The sequence below is a fragment of the Amphiura filiformis genome, chromosome 18 (assembly GCF_039555335.1).
Source record: "Amphiura filiformis chromosome 18, Afil_fr2py, whole genome shotgun sequence".
Classification (NCBI taxonomy): domain Eukaryota; kingdom Metazoa; phylum Echinodermata; class Ophiuroidea; order Amphilepidida; family Amphiuridae; genus Amphiura; species Amphiura filiformis.
Genome location: NC_092645.1, coordinates 6,806,868 through 6,827,555, shown reverse-complemented (window position 1 = coordinate 6,827,555; position 20,688 = coordinate 6,806,868). Strand labels below are relative to the sequence as shown.

At 36.9% G+C, this 20,688-nt stretch overlaps 1 protein-coding gene across 1 annotated transcript; it reads right to left on the bottom strand.

The window, feature by feature from the left end:
* Positions 1-19,712: 19,712 nt before the first annotated feature.
* Positions 19,713-20,393, bottom strand: LOC140139707 (uncharacterized). Its single transcript, XM_072161409.1, has one exon. The coding sequence runs from the start codon at positions 20,391-20,393 to the stop codon at positions 19,713-19,715; it is 681 nt and encodes a 226-aa protein (XP_072017510.1).
* Positions 20,394-20,688: the final 295 nt, after the last annotated feature.

The window sequence follows — 20,688 nt, the reverse complement described above, 5'->3', positions numbered from 1 at the left end:
GGAGTTGCAACACTTTCTCAGCAAAAGGTAACTAATTCATACCTTTGTTTTTCCTTATCTCTGATTTCGTACGAAGACCAAAAATTCAGCTCCGCCCATTTTACAACACTTCTATGAGAATAAAACAAAGTGCTGGTTTAGAAATTAGTCCGGTGGCAGAGAAAAGGGAAGTTGTATTTGCCAGTTAATGTGTTTTTCTTTATTAGTTATTGTTCTATGGGTGGTACAAAATAAGATGAGGGTTTAAAATTGTCACCCTGGGCAATTCGAGATACCATACCGGTATTTCCTTGAACGGTTACCTAGGTAACGAGTTGTTAAAAGTACATGTATATAGTTATTACTATTCTTTATTATAATTGAGATAACAGTACCAACAATTTAAGACCATTCTCATCTAAATTTGAGCAATGTGTCTATTTTAGTCCCTGTATCTCCAAATTTAACCTTTGACCGTTTAGTCGGAAGAGGTAGGTCGGTCAAACTATACTTATGGGGGCACACCACCATTACGCTCCCCATTGAAATACGTGCAAAAAAGCCTTTCGGAAATCTCTTCTAATTATTTCCCTGCAATAGATAGAGCAATGAAACTGGGCATGATTATGGGACGATCCTTAAGCTTTAATATATTTTCTTTTGCACATAGATTTCCAATGTCAGTTTTTTGCAAATTGGACATTTTTACCCCCATCCCGTGATTTCAAAGCTGTTGAAAGCTCAATTCTTGGGATTTGACATCGATACATGATATGCACGATTAGTCCGCCAGAACACATTTAAAATCATTTTTTCTGCACGGAATTTCATCAAAACCGTTTCAGCTTTAGAATGGCATCAAACAAACGTATCTCAGACATATATTTGCTGAAAATGTAACAAAAAGCTCAATTTCTACGTTTTATGAGGACCACTTTGCGGGTTACACATTTGACCGCGGAATCTAATGGTGGTGTGCTCCCTTATGTACTGATTCCTTGTGATGATCAGAGGAACACTTTGGTATGGGCTTAAAAGATATTTAAATAGTTTAAAATGTTGACCACTCTCTAAACTTGACCTTGGAAATCTTGAATTGCGAATAGAGGTTATCCGTGTTCTATAAGCTGCATATCCTACCAGCGACTCCTATACCTTGTTTAGGACTTTCAAAAGAAGTACCTGCATGTGCAACCATGACTATTTCAAAATAGCCCGCCAAAGTCATGTAGGTAACTCCGAGGTCGTGCATTGAATTAGTTTGAATGAGGAATACTACGGGAACCATTGCCTTTTGTTAGAAGTCACGCATGACTAAAGTGGATAACCTCTATTGCGCAAAGGTGACAATTCTACACCCACTATAATCTCATTTTATACCACCTATAGAATCATAATCAGCAAAAAACAAAAAAACATTAACTGACAAAACTACCTAACATGATTAATAGTAGTTTGCAGCCGGACTATATCCATTTGATAAAAACAGGTCAGAAATGAATGAATGAATGAATGAATGAATGATTGAATGAATGAATGAATGAATGAATGAATGAATGAATGAATGAATGAATGAATGAATGAATGAATGAATGAATGAATGAATTGTTGAATGGGTGGGTAAATGAATGAATGAATGAATATATTATGTAGAAATTATATGAATGAATGAATGAATGAATGAATGAATGAATGAATGAATGAATGAATGAATGAATGAATGAATGAATGAATGAATGAATAAATAAATGAATGAATGAATGAATGAATGAATGTTTATTATATATATTATGCAGAAATTATATGAATGAACGGACGGACGGACGATTGATTGATTGGTTAGCTACTTGTTTGATTGATTGTTTTATTGATATCTTCCTTGATATATCGATTGATTGACTAACCTTGGATTTTGCAGCAGATATGAAACCCTACTATAGTGTTGAGAGATTGACATCAGACAGATATGCACTGCTGCAGCTGCCAAGATTCCCGCCAAAAGATAAAATATAGCACGTGCAAGTCGTCTGCTATTTATAAAATGCATGGTTGCGTTGCTTGCTGTCGATAGGCAGGCTGATAAGGGAAAAATATTTTGAAAGAAAATTTCATAATGATAGTACTGTTATTAATTAATAGTAAATTAATTATCTAATATATACAATTTGTGTTTAATTTGATGCCAGGGATTTAATCCCAGAGAGGCGTTGTTTATAACAGAGACAAGTGCGCGCCAAATAAATCACCAGGAAAAATCAAAATGAGGCAAAAATGGCATCTAAAATGTAATTAGTACTGAATTAAATTTGGTTTTGATACATGACGACATAATTTCTGTGATCGGTTTGTAGGCTCTAAAGCATAGTGCAAACAAGGGGCACAAACATTAAAATAAAGAGAGTGTGAACAGGTATTTTTGAATTCATGAACAAAAAAAGGTTGCAAATAAAGTATGTGATAAAAGTTGTTTTCCGTAAAGTGTCGGATAAACGCCGTGTCGGACAAAACAACTTTGTCTTCTGCAAATAAAGTAGATTTAAACAGATACTAACAATTATCTACAAACACGCAATAATAATGTCTAAGCTGTCCGACGCAACAAGATTTTTGCCGCCTATGTAATTGCTGAGACAACATCTTTATACGTTTTTATACGTCACAGATATTCCTAAGACCCACGTCTGAATAAATCCTGCTACGCCACTGAAAAACGGATGGTTCAGATTTGATAACATTATGTATAACAGCTATACTCACCTGCTCATTATAGCATTCCGTATAGTATAAATTGCAGTATTTTCCAGATGCCTACTGTTTTTATGTTTTTCATCACCATGCATTTGCCAATTATATCTACCCATTTACCCAATATATCGAAATATCCTGATAACCGGTTTAAATGTAAATTAGATCGATTTTAAACATGCTCATTTGTCCGGACACATTTCTTCAACTCCACATTCCACATTCATCAAATGACCTTTGAATGTTTTGGGTACGAAAAATCAACCCGTCAACTTTCAGTGATTGATATCTCGTGTTTGTCGTGCCTTATCGTTTTAACCATCTGACAGGTTCCCATCGATGATCCAACTTATTTACAATCGTCACTGGATCTCTATCTGTATATGCCTATTTATACTTTAGTAAAAAACAACAACTTTTTAGTGATTTCACGAATAAACGCGAAAAATTATGCGGATATTATAATTAAAAATCAATCTAATGGATTTGAATTTCAATCTGATTACAAAATAGTAACCTAATTCAGATTAGCTCATTTTTATATATTAGATTAAGAATATTTAAGCTAAGCTTTAAGGAAAACGAAGATGAAGATGAAAGGGAATTCGAAGACGCAGATGAAAAGGAAGATGAACAGATGAAGATGAAAAGGAAGACAAATATGAAGATGAAAAGCAAGACGAAAAAGACGAGGGTGAGTTAAAAAGGTAGACAAAGATGAAGATGAAAAGGAAGATGAAGATGAAAAGAAAGACAAAGATGAAAATACAGATGGAGACGACTAGGAAGATGAAAAGGAATACGAAGATAAAAAGACAAAAATGAAAAAGAAGAAGAAGACGAGGATGAAAAGGAAGACGAAGGTGAAAAGGAAGATGAAGATGAAAAGGAAGATGAAGACAAAGATGAAGATGAAAAGGAAGATGAAGATGACAAGTAAGACGATGATAAAAAGAGGAAGATGAACATGAACATGAAAAGGAAGACGAAGATGAAAAGGAAGACGAAGATGAAAAGGAAGACGAAGATGAAAAGGAAGATGAAGATGAAAAGGAAGATGAAGATGAAAAGGAAGACGAAGATGAAAAGGAAGATGAAGATGAAAAGGAAGACGAAGATGAAAAGGAAGATGAAGATGAAACGGAAGACGAAGATGAAAAGGAAGACGAAGATGAAAAGGAAGATGAAGATGAAAAGGAAGACGAAGATGAAAAGGAAGACGAAGATGAAAAGGAAGATGAAGATGAAACGGAAGACGAAGATGAAAAGGAAGACGAAGATGAAAAGGAAGACGAAGATGAAAAGGAAGATGAAGATGAAAAGGAAGATGAAGATGAAAAGGAAGACGAAGATGAAAAGGAAGATGAAGATGAAAAGGAAGACGAAGATGAAAAGGAAGATGAAGATGAAACGGAAGACGAAGATGAAAAGGTAGACGAAGATGAAAAGGAAGATGAAGATGAAACGGAAGACGAAGATGAAAAGGAAGACGAAGATGAAAAGGAAGATGAACATGAAAAGGAAGATGAAGATGAAACGGAAGATGAAGACGAAAAGGAAGACGAAGATGAAAAGGAAGATGAAGATGAATAGGAAAACGAAGATGAAAAGGAAGACGAAGATGAAAAGGAAGACGAAGATGAAAAGGAAGACGAAGATGAAAAGGAAGACGAAGATGAAAAGGAAGATGAAGATGAAACGGAAGATGAAGATGAAAAGGAAGATGAAGATGAAAAGGAAGACGAAGATGAAAAGGAAGATGAAGATGAAACGGAAGACGAAGATGAAAAGGAAGACGAAGATGAAAAGGAAGACGAAGATGAAAAGGAAGATGAAGATGAAAAGGAAGACGAAGATGAAAAGGAAGATGAAGATGAAAAGGAAGACGAAGATGAAAAGGAAGATGAAGATGAAAAGGAAGATGAAGATGAAAAGGAAGACGAAGATGAAAAGAAAGACGAAGATGAAAAGGAAGATGAAGATGAAACGGAAGATGAAGATTAAAAGGAAGATGAAGATGAAAAGGAAGATGAAAAGGAAGACGAAGATGAAAAGGAAGATGAAGATGAAAAGGAAGATGAAGATGAAAAGGAAGACGAAGATGAAAAGAAAGACGAAGATGAAAAGGATCACGAAGATGAAAAGGAAGATGAAGATGAAAAGTAAGACGATGATAAAAAGAGGAAGATGAACATGAACATGAAAAGGAAGATGAAGATTAAACGGAAGATGAAGATGAAAAGGAAGATGAAGATGAAAAGGAAGACGAAGATGAAAAGGAAGATGAAGATGAAACGGAAGATGAAGATGAAAAGGAAGATGAAGTGAAAAGGAAGACGAAGATGAAAAGGAAGACGAAGATGAAAGACGAAGACGAACATGAAAAGGAAGATGAAGATGAAAAGGATCACGAAGATGAAAAGGAAGATGAAGATGAAAAGTAAGACGATGATAAAAAGAGGAAGATGAACATGAACATGAAAAGGAAGATGAAGATGAAACGGAAGATGAAGATGAAAAGGAAGATGAAGATGAAAAGGAAGACGAAGATGAAAAGGAAGATGAAGATGAAACGGAAGATGAAGATGAAAAGGAAGATGAAAATGAAAAGGAAGATGAAGATGAAAAGAAAGACGAAGATGAAAAGGAAGATGAAGATGAAAAGGAAGACGAAGATGAAAAGGAAGACGAAGATGAAAAGGAAGACGAACATGAAAAGGAAGATGAAGATGAAACGGAAGATGAAGATGAAAAGGAAGATGAAGATGAAGATGAAAAGGAAGATGAAGATGAAAAGACAAAGATAAAGTTGAAAAGGTAGACGATGATGAAAAGACGAAGATGGAGATAAAAACGAAGACGAAGATGCAAAGGAAGATGAAGATGAAAAGGAAGAAGAAAAGGAAGACGACGATGAAAAGACGAAGATGAAGATGAAAAGGAAGACGAAGATAAAAAGGAAGATGAACAGATAAAGATGAAAAGGAAGACAAATACATGTATGAAGATGAAAAGCAAGTCGAAAAAGACGAGGGTGAGTTAAAAAGGTGACAAAGATGAAGATGAAAAGACGAAGATGAAGATGAAATGGAAGACGAAGATGAAAAGGATGATGAAGATGAAAAGGTGATATGAAAAGGAAGACGAAGATGAAAAGACGAAGATGAAGATGAAAAGGAAGATGAACAGATGGAGATTAAAAGGAAGACGAAAACGACGAGGGTGAGTTAAAAAAGTAGACCAAGATGAAGATGAAACGGAAGACGAAGATGAAGATGAAAAGGAAGATGAAGATTAAAGGAAGATGAAGATGAAAAGGAAGATGAAGAAAACGAAGATGAAAATAAAAAAAGGAATACGACGACGAAGACGAAAAGGAAGACGAAGATGAAAAGTAAGATAAAGATGAAATGGAAAACGAAGATGAAAAGACGAAGATGAAGATGAAAAGGAAGACGAAGACGAAGATGAAAAGGAAAACGAAGATGAAAAGGAAGATGAAGATGAAACGGAATTCGAAGACGACGATGAAAAGGAAGATGAACAGATGAAGATGAAAAGGAAGATAATTTAGTGGTTTAAACCTTTGATCACAACACAAAAATTTGCGTACCTGGAATTTCGACACTTCGAATGAAAAAGTTAAACGGAAAAGGTTAACTGTTAGACAAACACTGAGACAAAGGGACAAGTGGTTTTGCCGTATATAAAGGGTACATCTAAGGCGCTTAGAAGAACTTTTGGCACCCACGGAAGCCTACCCAAACGCTAAGACAACTGATTGTTTCCCAAAAGACAAAACCGAGAAGAAGGACATAGCGGGCCGGTTTATTTCATTCCATGCCACGGACAAACCGTAAGGGTCAGTGTTCCGAATCCTGTATTGGTGAGACAAATTTTCAGTCGACACTTCGACTTTCATCAACACACTGGCAACCCGAATTAGATGTCAGCGACCGTTCGGACACTTGACCCCCAAATAGGAAACCTCTGGCTACATAATGTTTATGTACAAAAATTTCTTGCAGATTAATTCGTTTATCAAAGATATCGTGAAATTTGAATTTGATATTACAACACATTGTCTATGGAACAATGTAATACACATAATCATGCATAACTCGCAAAATCGGAATCAACTGAAATTTTGGGAATAAGCTTTTTTCGTGGATATCTACTGAAAAATGTCATAAAAAAAGGATGATAAGATCACGAAATACTCCTTTAAATGGTGTATCTCAGAATTGATTTCGGCATGTATCGATTGACTTCCAGCAGCATGAATAACAATAGAGGGCGGTCAGTAGCGTTCTGGATGATAGGCACACGGTGTCGACAGCCAAATTACTTTTTCCCTGAAATGAACCACGTCCTAATGAGGCCGGTCGAATGCTGATCCGTCGGAACACGCTTTTCAATACGGAATAAATGCTAACCTCATCGTGACATCATCCAAGCAGCAAAGTTCATTTCCCATTAAAAAAGCGTTATCCGACGGATCTGCGGTCGACTATTCTGGAATACTCCGTTGGTGAGAGACGGGCGATTGGTATTTCACCAATAAGATAGCTCGCCTTTCCGAACGCAAGAAAAGGAGTCCTATCTGATTGGCTAGAAACTGATCGCTAGATCGCTCAGTGATGAGTGTACAAACTCAGATGTAGATATGTAATCAATTCCATTTAAATCAATATTCTATTATTAACGCAGATAAAGAAATATGTATAGTTGTCCACTGTGCTGTATTGTAATTTATTATAGAGTTGTGATTTAATATTCTATAGCCAGTGCTGTACACATGGTACAGCACCGTGGTCTGAGCTTAATATATCACATTATTATCGTACGATATAAAAACATTTCGGTGAAAATGCAGTACAATATTTTAAAGAAAATAGCAATCGCAGCTGAGTGTATTGAATTTCCAGTTAGTATATTGAAAACAAAACCTGCGTTTTACCTGACAACAAATCGAATTTTCTTGTAATGGCAACGCCATATGTGGTTCTGAGCATGCGAAGATCGTATAAACGTGTATGAATGGAAACGCTGCGGTATCTCATATCGTGTAAGTGATATGCTTAGCCTGAGTCGCTCGGCCTATCTCGGCGTATAGCTAAATGAAGAACGAGTGGATTTGCCGTACTATCACGGCAATTTTTGATATGAAGATAATAGGGATGATGACGCTGTGAGGCATCAACATAAATATCACGGTAGTATCTAACATATGCTTAGTATTGTACCAAGAAATCCAGCAATTTACCCAGGAGGCACCTCAATCAGATCATACTTTCGCATTGTTAGTGTCCTAAGATGTGCCGTATACAAAAGTTCTGATTTTGCTATTGCAGCGCATACAAAATCATCTTTCATTTCGTCTTTTACTTTAAATGTATTTACAAATATGTCGTGTGGATGCCAAACATTTTCGTCATCATCACTTATTTTCTCAATACATAACTTGTATAGATACTCATTTCGTTGTTTGAGTAATTTAACTTCTCTTTCCATTCTGTTTCTTCCGAATTCCTCCACTTTCCACCAGAAAGTTTTATTGAAATAGTTATACAATTTAACATCACCCTTATTCCACTGTCGTATCTTCTTTCGCATTGAGGACGTAATGCTAGATGGGACTGTGACGTTAGTACGAGAATTCAGAGGAAAGAAAACGATATCATCGAGGGACCAGCACATCAATTCTTTTAACAAAATCAAACTTTCGTGAAAATAATCCGAAATCATTACCAAGTCAAATTTGTCGCTCAAATGTTTTATAAATTCATCAATTCGGCTGCCGTTGTATTTTTCATCATTTTCCAGACCAAAATCGTACAACATCGGGTTCTTACCATGGCCGATGTAGCTTTTAGCGTCTTCTGTGTTATAAAAATATGACGGATTTTTGAGAAATTTGTTCAACCTCGTGATTGGGTTGTTTCCCTTTATGTTGTAGACTTGCTCGTAGTGCGTGTACGTGAAGATGGATTCGAACATAATGACGGGATCACGAAGAATTGTGACGTATAACGAGTCTGGTGCCATTATATCAGCAATATCTGAAGAGAAAGAATAGTGTAAATTGTTTAATTCAATTCAAATCAGATCCTTATTTTGATTCTATTAACGAGTGTATACCATGGGCGTCAATCCCGATGGGACTGGGTCGACGTGTTCCCCCATCTTTCGGCAAAATCACCCATTTTTGTTCTTTTCAGCCACTTTCTGACAATTTATTGCCGATTGTGCCCCCACATTTCAAGCCAGATTGGCGCTTATGGTGTATACCCAAATACTTGAAGCTGATCTTTTTCCATTGATGGAAATTTGATTGAACCAGTAGCAAACTTCCTTAATCTATCTAATTTTTACACAATGTTGCAATATTTCCGTGACAAAAGAAAACAACAAAAACTGACGTGTGACAGATATCATTCATATGCCAATAAGTATTACTGGCCCACGAATGGATTCTTGGGGTACATCGCATTTAATTTTTGCTGTCCTGTCCGTGACGAACCTGTGCTTCACAGATAATTTCTGAATAATTCCTCCTCTGAATTCGTAGTGATAGAATTTACGTATAAATAATATGTTGAAAAATTATTCGGCTTTTAAGGCCATAATTATTTTAATCACTATATTCAAAAACATCTAGCGCCGTTTATTGGTTAAAATAAGAAAACACAAAATAACGAACCATTTCTTCTAATCGAGCATTTCCATAATAATGATAATCTACATCTGAATGCTAAATGGTGTTAAGATTAGCACCTTCAACTGATCACATTACATAAAAGTTTTGTTGAGAAAAACCTGGAAAAATATTGAATTAATCTGATATTTACCCGGTACATTTAATAACAAACCAAAGTGTCATGGTTAAAAACTTACTTTGCTCGTTATACCTCGTATGGTGGCACAAAATGTTGTACTTCTCAACTGGTAACTCGATCATATATTTCTTATTAAATGTAGAGTTCCTCAAGTTGCCAAGGTAGTTCCTTTTGGCGGCATCACAAAATCCAAGTCATGTTTTTGACCAAATCGGAACAATATATTCTGAACCGTACTGCTGCCACATTTGTGAACTTTTAAAAACACGATGTTCTTTTTTGGTTTGCAAGGATTAATTTTCACCGCTGTGTCGTTACGACGGTAATTGGATTCTGAGAGCACCTGTTAATTAAAAAAACATCTCAGTAAGTTCCTGCATTCTTATCGGTTCTTAGCCGTGTTAATTGAGACGATTATAACACGGTTCACCGCGTGCGAGTCGACGCGATATTCGCACTCGTTATTTGAACCAATCAAAGGCGCATAGCAATGACAAGACTGGTCGATTCTAAACCCTAGATAGTTCCTTGTAAAATATAATATTTAATTTGATTAAAATTTGGAATACTCGTGATTACTATTTTTATTTGAATTGAATGAGGTATTGTTTTTAGCCGCTGTCGTGCATCTATCGTAAGATAATATTATAACATGGTCGACATCATTATCTTTTGACGAAAATTAACTCGGCTTTTTGCCCCGTTGCGCTACGTAAAATAAATTACCTGTGTTGTATGAGACGATAGATGTACGACAGCGGCTAAAACAATACCTTTATTCTCTAATTACTTGATTACTTGTTTGAGATATGGTAGTTTTTCTAGTTTACTATAACATCAAATGGCAATTATTCATTATTTAGAACGATATTTAGAGTATGTTTTCAGCTGCTGTCGTGTGTCTATCGTCTCATATAACACGGGCGATAGCATCATTTTAAGAAGAACAACGAGGCATCAGCCGAGTTGTTCTACGGCAAACATAATGGTGTTATACGAGACGATAGACATATGGCAGCTTTTTTTCTTATCAATAACTGCTTTATTGTCTCGGCTATCCGTACGAAAACTTGGGGAATGGATCATGGCTGCGGTGGTTTACTGTGGTATGGTTAGGACGCGCGTTTCTTGGATGCAAGTCCCTGATTGTTGTTGCTATGTCACTGATGTATAATATGATGTGTGTTCTTAGCGCACAATAAATCTGTGGGGTTTTGTGGGGTTTTTTTGGGGGGGGGGTTGTTTTGGTTTTTTGCAACGGAAAACTTCAACACGTTGGACTATGACCTTTCTCAGCTATAGGTAATTAAAGGGAGTCTCCGGCAATCACAACATTATGCCTCATATGTAAGAAAAATAATTATAAAGCACGAATCAAGTGATTTTATTTTTAAAAAACTCATAGTGACCATAAAAACGAATAAAACATCCGTCTCTCAACACGTGATATTCAAAATTCCCGGGCACCAAAATTGTCGAGTGCAATGACGTCCCAGTAATACAATGGGCTATTTTTAATCAAATAAATGTCTGGATTCCAAAGTCTGCTTTCTGAAAACAAATGGAATTCCAGTTGCCAATGTCGCTTGGAAAAGCTTGGAAATCCAATTAAATGAAGGAAAAATCACAGAAACGTCTAAAACACTGTAAAATGAAGTCTCAAATTCTGGATTTCTGACTTTGGACTATTTTTCTGCTGGATTGTTTAGCCTTCGGACACTTAAAAAGTCTGGATTTCCAACAATCACGACTGGACAAAAAGTCTGGAAATCCGAACTCCTCTATAGGGGGTGTGTGTCTTCTTTTTTTTTTGGAATAGCCCAATGAAGACTGACGACAATTGTGATGCGATCAAGCAAAATCAGTCGGAACTCGGAAATATTTAATTTTCAGTTTCTTATAGAATAGTAAAAAGCATTTACAAAGCTGTATTTTGCAGAAAACCCATTGAAATTGAACAACCAGTTCCGAAGATATGAGCAATTTTAAAAAGAGTTTCCAAAACAAGAGGAAACAAAAGGAAATATTTCCTTTGTTTAGCTATATCTAAAATCAATATTTCCGAGTTCCGACTGATTTTGCTTGATTGCATCATAATTGAGCACAAATAACTATTACCTCAATGCACTTAGACAATTTTGGCGCGGGAATTTTGAATATCGCATGTTGAGAGCCGACTGTTTTTATTCGTTTTTATGGTCAATATGAGTTTGTTTTAAATAAAACGATGTGATTCGTGTTTGATAATTATTTTTCTAACATATAAGGCATAATGTTATGATTGCCGGAGACTCCCTTTAATTCATACCTTTGTTTTGTCCTTATCACTGATTTTGTACGAAGACCAAAAATTCAGCTCCGCCCATTTTACAGCACTTCTATGAGAATAAAACAAAGTGCTGGTTTAGAAATTAGTCCAGTGGCAGAGCAAGGTAGGTTGGTTTTGCCAATTAATGTATTTTTCTTTATTAGTTATGGGTCTATGGGTGGTACAAAATAAGATAAGGGTTTAAAATTGTCACCCCCGGGCAATTCGAGATATCCAAGGTCAAAGTTTATACAGGGGTCAAAATGAACAAGAAATGTCTTTAAAAAGACAATGCCACGGATGAAGACCATGTTTCATAATTTGCATTGATATTCCATGATATGCTGGTAATTTGTTTTATGTGTAAATTAATTTTCGGATGGGACATATGGGTATTTATTGGTAAATACCACCAAGGATATAGGAAATACAAATTTACTCTTAAAATGTGTGCTAAGCATATCTAATTCAGAATTGTATAACAAAAATCTCCATGCATATCATTCCAAGCAAGTTTCCTGACAATCCGACAATCAATATTCAGTTGACCTCAGATAACCTGGAAAAAGTTCCCCACTGCAAGATGATAACACCCACCAAGTTTCATTACTGTCCAACAATCCAACAGCAGACCTCAGATGACCTTGACATGACCTTGAATATGTTTGGCGCTTCATGATGATCACATCCACCACATTTCATGAAATGCTCAATTAACCACATATGACCTTGACATGACTTTAGATTGTGGGCGCTCCGATTGTAAATAACATCAAGTAAAGTTTCACGACAATCTATGACATTTTCGCGATTTCATCTACCATATTTCATGACAGTCCAAAAGATCATCAATAATGGGACATGCACCTTTCAACAACAAACCAAACCGTGGCCAAAAACTGGTCCGATTTTGTCCAAATATAATGCCAAATTATTTCTCTCATCATAAGGATTCAGAGAAAATATATAGTTTTGACTGTCTATGAATTATCGTTGTGGAGTTATGAAATAAAAGGTCGAAGATTAAATAGAGAGCGCCGCAGGGGTGAAATAATTTGTGATGAAAATGGTCTCAAATTGTTCTTTCTGTGATAACAACTCTAAATAAAGAATGATTTGGACCACATAGAATGACTTATGACCTAGGTCATTGCCAATTGAGTCATATTTATGATGACATACTGGCATTTCCCCGGGGTTTCCTTGAACGGTTACCTACCCAGCAGACACAAAACGTTTCCAACATCATTCGCAAAAGGTTAGAAAAGGCTGCCAGAAAACGTTTAAATATCGGGTTATATAAAGGACATATAAAGGGTATACAATGTTAATAATACTGGTACTCTGTGACTCTGTCGGTGTGTGTGTCTGTCTGTCCGCCTATTTTCTTCAAGACTAGGGATCGTACGTTTCTCAAACTTGGTGGGTGGGTGCAGCTTGGTATGAGGAAGAACAAGTTTATATTTTTAAAGGTCAAAGTTCAAGAACGGGTCGAGTTCAATTGAAGTCTAATTTCAAACACTTTAAATGGCAAATCTAGCCATGCCATTGTGTTGACCTTGGACTATTAAACAAAGTTTCCACGGTGACCTTTTCGTCAGACCTACGGTTAAGAGGTCATAGGTCAAGAAAGGTAAAACTTTTAAATTGCCCCTATGGAGCTCAAACTTGGTGGGTTGGTGGACCTTGGACTAACAACTAAAGGTTTCCACTGTGACTTTTTCGTCAGACCTACGGTTAAGAGGTCATAGGTCCAAAATGTAAAAAATTCAAATTGCCCCTATGGAGCTCAAACTTGGTGGGTGGGTGGACCTTGGACTAACAAACAAAAGCTTATACAGCGACCTTTTTGTCAGACCTACGGTTGAGAGGTCATATGTCAAAAAACATTAAAAAATTCAAATTACTCATGGAGCTCATCAAACTTGCTGGGTGGGTGTAACTTTGGCCAAGGAAGCTCAGATTTGTGTTCGTTAGGTCATTTATGGTCAAAGGTCAGGTCAAATTTCAAAAAGCTGCAATTGAGCTCAGCTGTGAGGAAAGTGATCCCAGCCAAAGGACATACCCTTTGATCTGCAAAAGCCAATAACCATGACAACCGAGAACCGCATGAAATACGGATAACCGCCTAATTCTAACATGCATAATGTTATTTCAGATTTCATACCACCAAATAGAATTATATGGTTGTGCGCCCTTAATTTAAGCATTAAAATGAGCAGAAATTTGCATAATTTTAGCCAAATTTGGATTGGTCATGATTGGTAATATTATTTCCTGCAAGTGTACCACAGATGGGAGAGATCGAATAACTTTTAATGATTTTAAGCAGCCTTTTCTTTACAGAAACACTGGCATGGTTTTGTCTGTAAAATAGGCAATTCCTGGACATCGTAGACTTCGAGGGCCAGTCGTATAAAATAATGACTGTCAACCTATATTTTTTCCCAGCCAGAGGGATCAGGCATCATAGCTGTCGCTTAAAACTGAGTCACTCCTGTGAAGAAAAATGACGTTTTCTTAAGGCAAATTTAGCACATATCTCTATGGAACTCTGATTTGGTGGTGTGAGATCTGAAGTTTTGAAAAAAAATTTAGCAAAAAATGTTTGCAAAAAATATTTTACAATAACATTTTTAAAACATTTTAAAAATATTGTTGTAGTCTATTTTCATACAAAACGTTTTAAAACGTGTCCATGACATTTATATAACCCGACATTTAATGTTAAAACGTTTTAAAAACATTTTTGTGTTTGTTGGGCTTGTCGTTAAAAGTAGTTTTATTATAATTGAGAGACCATTCTCATCTAAATTTGAGAAATTTATCTATTTTAGCCCATGTGGATCTCCAAATTTAACCTTTGACCTTTTAGTCGGAGGAGGGAGGAGGTATGTCGGTCAAACTATACTCTGAATATTTTCTGAATCCGTGCGATCACAGGAACACTTTGGTATGGGTTTAAAATGAAATTCATCAATTTTAAATGTTGATCCCTCTCTCAATTTTGATCTTGGAAATCTTGAATTGCGCAGAGGTGACAACTCTACACCCACTATAATCTCATTTTGTACCAAAAAACACATTACCTGACAAAACCATGATTAAATGAATGAATACCCCAGATAGCAAGACAACGTTGGCCCAACGTTGGCAATGGTCGGCATGTATGGCGGTAAGCCGACGCCAAGACAACGTTGGCCCAACGTTGGCAATGGTCGGCATGTATGGCGGTAAGCCGACGCCAAGCCAACGTTGGACCAACATTAACATGCCAACCTTTAATAGTCATGGTTGGTATGAGAACGTCAGGCCAACGTTGGGTCAACGTTGCTATGCCAACCTTATTAGGTATCCCAGGCAAACCTTAGTTAACACATTTGCTAGTCAATGAAATTCGCCGACAATGTCAATGCATATTTACATAGAAATTTAAAACAACTGGCCGAAGAAGGAAACCTACATAAATATGTTTTCTATACTTCACTTGACCCAAATATATGATTTTTTATGGTGATAAGACAATCGCACATGGAATTTTAGAGGGATTTTGATAGCAGTTCCATTAAAAAAATTGCTATCATAATGAGACTAAGATCTAGAAACACCCCTGAAATGCCGTTTTGGGGAATGCTAGCTGAATCTTTTTGATGGGATGAACTTTGCTACGGAAAGTGCTATGAAAAAGAGGTTTTCAGTTTTGGCTTTGTTTACTCAAGGGATTTAATTTGATATATAAAATGATGCAGTTTGATGGCAAATTTGAATTCATCTAGCATACCTATAACTTATATTATGGTCGGTATGCCAACGTCAAGCCAACGTAGCCAGCCAACCTTAAAATGACGGTCGGCATGACAACGTTGGGCCAACGTTGTTTTGCCAACCTTAAATGATGGTCGGTATGCCAACGTCGAGCCAACGTAGCCAGCCAACCTTTAAGTGACGGTCGGTATGCCAACGTTGGGCCAACGTTGTTGTGCCAACCTTAAATGATGGTCGATATGCCAACGTCGAGCCAACATAGCAAGCCAACCTTAAAATGACGGTCGTTACGCCGAGGATGGGCCAACGTTGTTGTGCCAACCTTAAAATGATAGTCGGTATGCCAACGTTGCACCAACGTAGCCAGCCAGGCGTAAAATGAAGATTGTTACGTGAAGGTTGGGCCGTTTGTCCCGTTGTCTTAAAAGGAGGTAACGTAGAGCGTGTGTCATCATACAAGTACCTTGGCATCATGATAGATGACAAGCTGAACTGGCATAAACATGTTGATCACATGGTTAAAAAACTGAACTCTCGCATGTATTGTTTCAGGAAACTGAATTTCTTTCATGTTAATTCTCGTATTCTCGCTTTGTTTTATGATTCAGTTGTAGCAAGTGTTTGGCGATATTGTTTACTTTGTTGGGGAGGAACATTACCATAGGGGACAGACAGAGGGTGGAAAGGGTAATTAAAGAAGCTAGTAGAATCATAGGCTCACCACGACAGGCTTTCGAGACAGTGTATACCGATCTTTTGTTGAAAAAAGCTCACCGATGTGATGGAGGATCCCCAACATCCACTCCACCATCGCTTGTCATATCACCATAACTCAAAATCTGGTCGTATGCAACTGCCGCGTGCAAATACAGACAGGTACCTGAACTCATTTGTTCCTCAAGCTATTTTTTATCATAACTTGAAGTACCGTCGTTAATTTATGTTTTCATTCCATTTCTAGGGAGTTCCCTTGAATTACATTTTGCTTATAATAACTGTTTTTGTATAATGCTTGTTCTCTATTTAATGTAGTTTTATGATCTCATATGTGCATGTAATTTCCAGAAATGGATTAATAAAGTTTAACTTGACTTGACAATGTTGTCGCACAAACGGTTGGAATCCCAACATTGGACCAACGATGGTATAAACTGTTGTTCAACTTCAAGTCATGGAAATGATCATGTTTATAATTATTTTCTTTTTACTACTAAGGCGTATTAAAGAGTGACATTAAATAAAGACTATAAAAGCCCCATACTAGATAAACTAGATAAAGCCCCATACTAGATAATATCAAATAATAATAATAATAATAATAATAATAATAATAATAATAATAATAATAATAATAATAATAATAATAATAATAATAAAATAATAATGACAATGATAATAATAATGATGATGATAATAATGATAATGCTTATACCCTACTAGGTATGTAATTATAATACATGTAATAACAATATTGCTTTGGAATTAAATCAACAATAAGAATTATATTTTTATATTATTATTTTTTTTTAATCAACATTTATAGCAAATGTTATCAATATTCACAGTAAAATATCCCTAAAAAGATGCACTTTGGCAAGTTTAGTCATGAAAATATAGCTTATATTAACTTCAAACACTTACTCAACTATGTAATCCCAGTAAGCGTAGAGCATCAGGTTTATAAACAGAAGGTCCCTGGTTCGAATCCCGGTAGGTACTAAGTTGTGACTTGTGTAAATTTAAGGTACCCGGTAGTTAATTTGTCTTCGTTGTAAAATAGAGAGCCAGGTAATTTAAGACTTAAAGTAAGCACAGTATACACAAGTAACTGATTTTTTTTTTCTCTCATTGGGCTTGTTTGCCAATGGTTGCTATCATACGTTGCTATCATACGTTGCTATCATACGTTGGTCAAATAACGTTGGCCCAACATCAAAGATTTGATGTTGGCCCAACGTCGCAAATTACATTTGTATTGCGGTTGGGTCAAAGTTGGATCGACGTTGGCCCAACGTTGTGGTGGTTGGCTGCCCGGCCAAAATCACGTTGGGCCAACGTCGAAAAGCAACGTTGGCCCAACGTAGTAAGGTCAATTCGCCCACGTTGTACCAACGTTGGGCCAACGTAGTGTTGCTATCTGGGACGGTATGTGAATGAATGAATGAATGAATAGGTGAATGAATGAATGAATAAATAAATGAATGAATGAATTGTTGAATGAATGAATGAATTGTTGAATGAATGAATGAATTGTTGAATGAATGAATGAATGAATGAATGAATGAATGAATGAATGAATGAATGAATGAATGAATGAATGAATGAATAAATAAATGAATGAATGAATGAATGAATGAATGTATATTATATATATTATGCAGAAATTATATGAATAAACGGACGGACGGACGATTGATTGATTGTTTGGCTACTTGTTTGATTGATTGATTTATTGATATCTTCCTTGATATATCGAATGATTGACTTACTTTGGATTTTGCAGTAGATATGAAACCCTACTATAGTGTTGAGAGATTGACATTAGACAGATATGCACTGCTGCAGCTGCCAAGATTCCCGCCAAAAGATAAAATATAACACGTGCAAGTCGTCTGCTATTTATAAAATGCATGGTTGCGTTGCTAGCTGTCGATATGCAGGCTGATAAGGGGAAAATATTTTGAAAGAAAATTACATAATGATAGTTATTAATTCAGTAGTAAATTAATTATCTATACACTTTGTGTTTAATAGGACTGTCAGAAAAGAGTGAATTCAGTTCGTGCGCCAAATAAATCACCAGGAAAAAATCAAAATAAGGCATAAATGGCCTTTAAAATTTAATTAGTACTCATAAAATTTGGTTTTGATACATGACGACATAATTTCTGATTTTCCTGCCTATACTTGCGAGACAACAAGTATAGTGGCAGCGCTATTTCTTGCCCCCCCCCCCCCCCCCCACAAACTTTAGGAAAGGGTGAGCGAATATAAAAAGGCACCCTTTGATCAAACTTGGAATAAATGTAATCGTTAATTTCTTCGCAACCAGTCAACCGAATCAAATAAAATTTGCGTATATGATGCACAAATGCACAATAAAATGAGCTACATTTAAAAATTTTTGATTCCGATGTCTAATTTCCGACTTACGTCAAAATGTATTCACCCGGTATTCTTTTATGGGACACCCTGCAGTCGCGTAACTAGGGTTGGTAGCGCCCCCGAGAACATCTTAGACGCGGGGTGTAGGAATGGCATCGGCATTATGATTTGGCAATTTAGCGCCCCCTAGTGGTAGCGCCCGGGGCACGTTGCCCCAAACACCCACACCCCCATCCCCATCCCCCACCCGCTTGCCCCGACCCCAAGTTACGCCACTGATACCATGTATGTATAAGAGCTGCACTCACCTGCTCACTGTAACATTCCGTTCTGTAAATTGTAGTATTGTCTAGATACCGACTGTTTTATGCGTTCATCTCCATGCATTTGCCTATAATACCCATTATATCGAAAAATCCTGATAACCGGTTTAAATGTAAATTACTAAACAACTATACTGACGTGAATTAAAGTTTTAACTTCAACACTACACTATTTTTCGCTCACCTGGAACGTTTTCACTAGTCCGACTAGCGTCTTCAGCAGATGGTGATGCTGTGTTGATATCTTGTCTACAATCGGGATATCTCTCACTGATGACGTCATATGATTGACAGAATGACGTCATAGGATGTTACGATGTAGCGCCGCCCCCTGGGCATCAGCAAGTTATCCCAAATAGGATCTATTTCTAGTCCTTGGTCACGATTTAGTCTTGGTTTTGAGTCCTTATTTGTATGGCTTCAAGAACTCTCCGGGAAAATTCTTTTTTCTCCCGTTCAAGCACCTTGACGTTTTCCCAATCAATCTGGTGACCTTTAGATCTCACTACATGTTCTCTGACAGCTGATTTGGAGCTGCCAGCAGTGGACTTGTGTTCACTAAGCCGTTTCTCAAGCTTCCTGGCAGACTCGCCGATATAACTCGCGTCACAATCAGCACAGTCAATTTGATACACAATCCCAGATTGTTTAACGGGTTCTGTCTTGTCTTGAGTGTTCTTGTTCTGTCCTCAGTGTATTTTGAGGTTTGAAGGTGGTTGAAACTCCCGCAGTCCTGAACGCTCTGCGTAGCTTCTCAGAAAGACCTTCTATGTAAGGTAGGGTGACAAATCCTTTGTTAGCTGTTTCTGTGTCTCGGTTCTGAGAAGAACTGTCTTTTTCTTTGGGCTGACCACGAAAGAAAGTCCAGTCTTGGTAACCGCAGTTCTTTAGCGCGTTCTTCACATGAGCTATTTCCTCTGCTTTATCTGCCGGGTCGGTGACGACGGTTTCCGCACGGTGGAGTAGCGTTCTAACAACACTGAGCTTATGCTCCAGTGGATGATGAGAGGAAAAGTTCAGATATTGCTCTGTGTGGGTAGGTTTTCTATAAACCTTGACTTTAAGAGTTCCGTCCGGCTGGCGACAAACCAAAGTGTCAAGGAAAGGAAGTTTACCGTCTTCCTCTTCCTCCCGCGTAAATTTGATGTTGGGATCAATGTTATTGATATGATCGGTAAATTCCTCGATATGCACAGTTTTTATGACCACGAAAGTATCATCCACATATCTCTTCCAAACACGCGGCGTGTGGGGGGCAGATGTTAGTGCCTGGCTTTCAAAATATTCCATATACGCATCAGCGGAAAGCGGACTGCAAGAACTTCCCATGGCACATCCATAGCGCTGAAGATAAAAGGTCTCACGAAACTATACTGACGAAGCCAAGAGACAGTTGTCATTCATCATGTTCATAGTTTTTAAACATTCTCATCTATCAGGACAAAGTTTTTTAACTCCAATATATTTCTACATTTATAAGATGACATTTGAATGTATACGTACAAAAATTCATAGTTCAAATTGAAGTCAAACCGTGACCTATCAGTGAATGATATCTCGTGTTTGTCGTGCCTTATCGTTTCAGCCATCTGACAGTTTTCCATCGTTGATCAAACTTATTTAA

Coding starts and splice junctions, on each gene's coding strand:
- LOC140139707 (XM_072161409.1), bottom strand. CDS start 20,393: ATGGGAAGTTCTTGCAGTCCGCTTTCCGCTGATGCGTATATGGAATAT.